The sequence below is a fragment of the Apaloderma vittatum genome, unplaced genomic scaffold (genome assembly GCF_000703405.1).
Source record: "Apaloderma vittatum isolate BGI_N311 unplaced genomic scaffold, ASM70340v1 scaffold18996, whole genome shotgun sequence".
In the NCBI taxonomy this organism is placed as follows: domain Eukaryota; kingdom Metazoa; phylum Chordata; class Aves; order Trogoniformes; family Trogonidae; genus Apaloderma; species Apaloderma vittatum.
The window spans coordinates 43,561-45,109 of NW_009721472.1; the positions used below are offsets into that span (position 1 = coordinate 43,561).

At 49.5% G+C, this 1,549-nt stretch overlaps 1 protein-coding gene across 1 annotated transcript in view; it reads left to right on the forward strand.

Moving 5' to 3' along the window:
- The first annotated feature begins 994 nt into the window (after positions 1–994).
- PROC (protein C (inactivator of coagulation factors Va and VIIIa)) overlaps positions 995–1,549 on the forward strand; it is a 9,847-nt gene continuing 9,292 nt past the window's right edge. The window contains 2 exon segments of the mRNA XM_009871412.1: positions 995–1,061; positions 1,431–1,549. Of these exon segments, the coding sequence (XP_009869714.1) occupies positions 995–1,061; positions 1,431–1,549 (186 nt within the window).

Here is a 1,549-nt window from a genome sequence, read left to right on the forward strand (position 1 = left end):
AATTTATGTGAAGATGCCACGTGCTGTACGGCTCGCAGAGGTCCCACCCCACAGACTGCTTGCAGAGGAGGGGAACACAGTGCTTCGCACCATCTCCGATACAAGAAAACTTCCAGAAAGGCTTGTGGCTTCTCTAAAATGCTTAAGATTCAGTATTCCATAGAACATTTTGTGCTGATGGGAGCTAATTCAGCACACTAAAAAATGCAGCGTGCTGGTACAAGCATCTTGTCCTACCTCCTCACAGCAGGCGGCTGGTAGAGCAGGGTGAGCTGCCTTGGTTGGTTTGTGGTGGAACCTTTGATAAGGAAATGAAGTGGAAGGTCTCTTAAAAGTCCCTTCTGGGTGATGGCGTGCTGTGAGAAGGTGGTAGGATCTCTCAAGAGACCTCAGTCAGTGCTGGGTGGTTACACTTAAAAGCTAAATATAACTACTTCTTCTTCTTGCCAGAGAATCAAAAGGGAAAAAAAAACAGATTTGGATAAGGCAGAGTGGATACCTCAGCTGTTTTGCTTTTCTCCTGCATGCCCATAAATTGTCAAGCTCCCCCTGAACACTGTTTGTTTAATGACTAAAAAGAAAGCACTTCATGTCACTCTGAAGAGTAAATATCTGAAGTTATGGATTAACTAAATTCCAGCAGAGCTCATGGCAGAAGAATAGATCGCGCTGCTTCACTCTGAATAAAGCAGTAAGTGCTTCAAAAGTATCCTTTGGGATTTCAAAGTACAATTTGCTTTAATGAAGCATAAAGCTTGTCAAAAATGTCCGGTGACAAGGGGAGGATGTCGGGACAGACAAGTGTCCAGGGAGATCTGCTGGTGGGTTAAAGGGCGCCGGTGAACCCGTCCAGAGGGCATCTAATGAACGAGCTGTCATTGGGGAAAGTCAGAGCCGAGTAGAAACTGTCTGCAGCGTGGAGATGGTGCTGCAGCTCAACAGCGCGCTGCCCTCCGCACCTGCCTGCTCTTCCCTAGGTGACTCCTCCTGCACTATGTGGAAGCTCGTCACCGTAGGGGTGCTGCTGGCCGCCTGCTCTTCACGAGTCTGTAGTACCTCAAGTAAGTTTTCATTTTAGAGATGCCCTTCAGCCTTTTTCAGTCACTGTGAGTGTGTTTTCTGCTCCTGTGTCAGCTACGGGGAGTGGCTTGAATCATTCCCATTAGGGGGTTTGAGTTCCTCTAGCAGAGTTTGACTGGACGCGGTGCTGGGTCACAGCCCTCGGGAGCCCGGCGAGTGTCCGAGTGTCGCGGAGCAGAGGCTGGAGCTTGCTTCTGCAGCGCAGCCCTGGCAGCCCGTGGTTTCCAGAGCAGGCTCTCTTGCTGTGCTGGAGTGGGGCTGTTGCTCTGATGAGTGTCCTTTGGGAAGGACCGCTACCAGTTTTCAGCCAGCTTTTGTCCCTGCTTGTGCCTTCACTTTTTTGCTTCCAGTATTTTACAGCAATAAAGATGCCAACCAAGTCCTGAAAATCCAGAAGCGGGCAAACTCTTTTCTGGAGGAAGTCAAACCAGGCTCTCTGAAGCGTGAGTGCTATGAAGAGTCGAGTGAC